Source organism: Opisthorchis viverrini, assembly GCF_000715545.1.
Source record: "Opisthorchis viverrini unplaced genomic scaffold opera_v5_4142, whole genome shotgun sequence".
In the NCBI taxonomy this organism is placed as follows: domain Eukaryota; kingdom Metazoa; phylum Platyhelminthes; class Trematoda; order Opisthorchiida; family Opisthorchiidae; genus Opisthorchis; species Opisthorchis viverrini.
The window spans coordinates 1-813 of NW_008756762.1; the positions used below are offsets into that span (position 1 = coordinate 1).

At 42.9% G+C, this 813-nt stretch overlaps 1 protein-coding gene across 1 annotated transcript; it reads right to left on the minus strand.

The window, feature by feature from the left end:
- Positions 1-273: 273 nt before the first annotated feature.
- Positions 274-498, minus strand: T265_12284 (hypothetical protein; the record flags this gene model as incomplete). The annotated part of the gene is made up of 1 exon (XM_009179582.1): positions 274-498. The coding sequence occupies one exon, from the start codon at positions 496-498 to the stop codon at positions 274-276; it is 225 nt and encodes a 74-aa protein (XP_009177846.1).
- Between the last annotated feature and the right edge of the window lie 315 nt (positions 499-813).

The following is an 813-nucleotide window of genomic DNA, read 5'->3' on the forward strand; positions in this document are numbered from 1 at the left end:
AAAAAAAAAATCCGCACTGAACTTCAGTTTGAGACCAAAATCGAATTCAAGCCCACCCTAGTATTCATCGGATTGACATAGCGTTGGTTGATTGATTTCAAACTACTAACGGGTAGCTCAAGAAACGACTGCAAGTTTCTGACTCCAAGAAAACATAGGACTGAATACTGGTCAAACTTGGACATAAGAGTCTATATGTTAAGTATATAAGCAGGTCTGTCAGTTTAAGAAGAGCCACTAGATGAGCTCAACTTTCTAACTCTGCTTGTTCTTCTAGACGAGGGCGGTGTCCTGGGAAGAAGCTGCGGATGTAAATGCTTCTGTTGAGGGACGAAAAAACCTTGCATCAATGAATGGTACCCATGCAATGTTAGGGATCATCTCATTCATTATCCTATCAATGTCCTCAGTCATTTCCTTCAGTTTCCTGTTATCAAAAGCAGGTGATAACAAGTACTCTATTTGAGGCTTCAAAGTGGCCCAGTTGTCAGGAGGCATGTTAACAAACCACTTTTCCATCTAGGCACGGGTCTTGGCCTCTGCAATGGTTGTTGCATCCTGAGCTGCTTTAATGAACCTCCTGAGAGACCCTAAAGTATCATTAGCATCACCTATGGCAGCTCCAAGAGCTACAGAGTACACAAAGGACAGCAAATATGCTGATTCACTCCAAGCTCTCTTGAAATATCCTTGACACACGTTCAACCTTAGCACACAATGCAGCTTGTCACAGCTTTGCCTTATGGCAGGAACGTATGCCTTATGCAAACCAACCATTGCCTTCATGATGAAACCTGGCAGTGTCATGCAAAC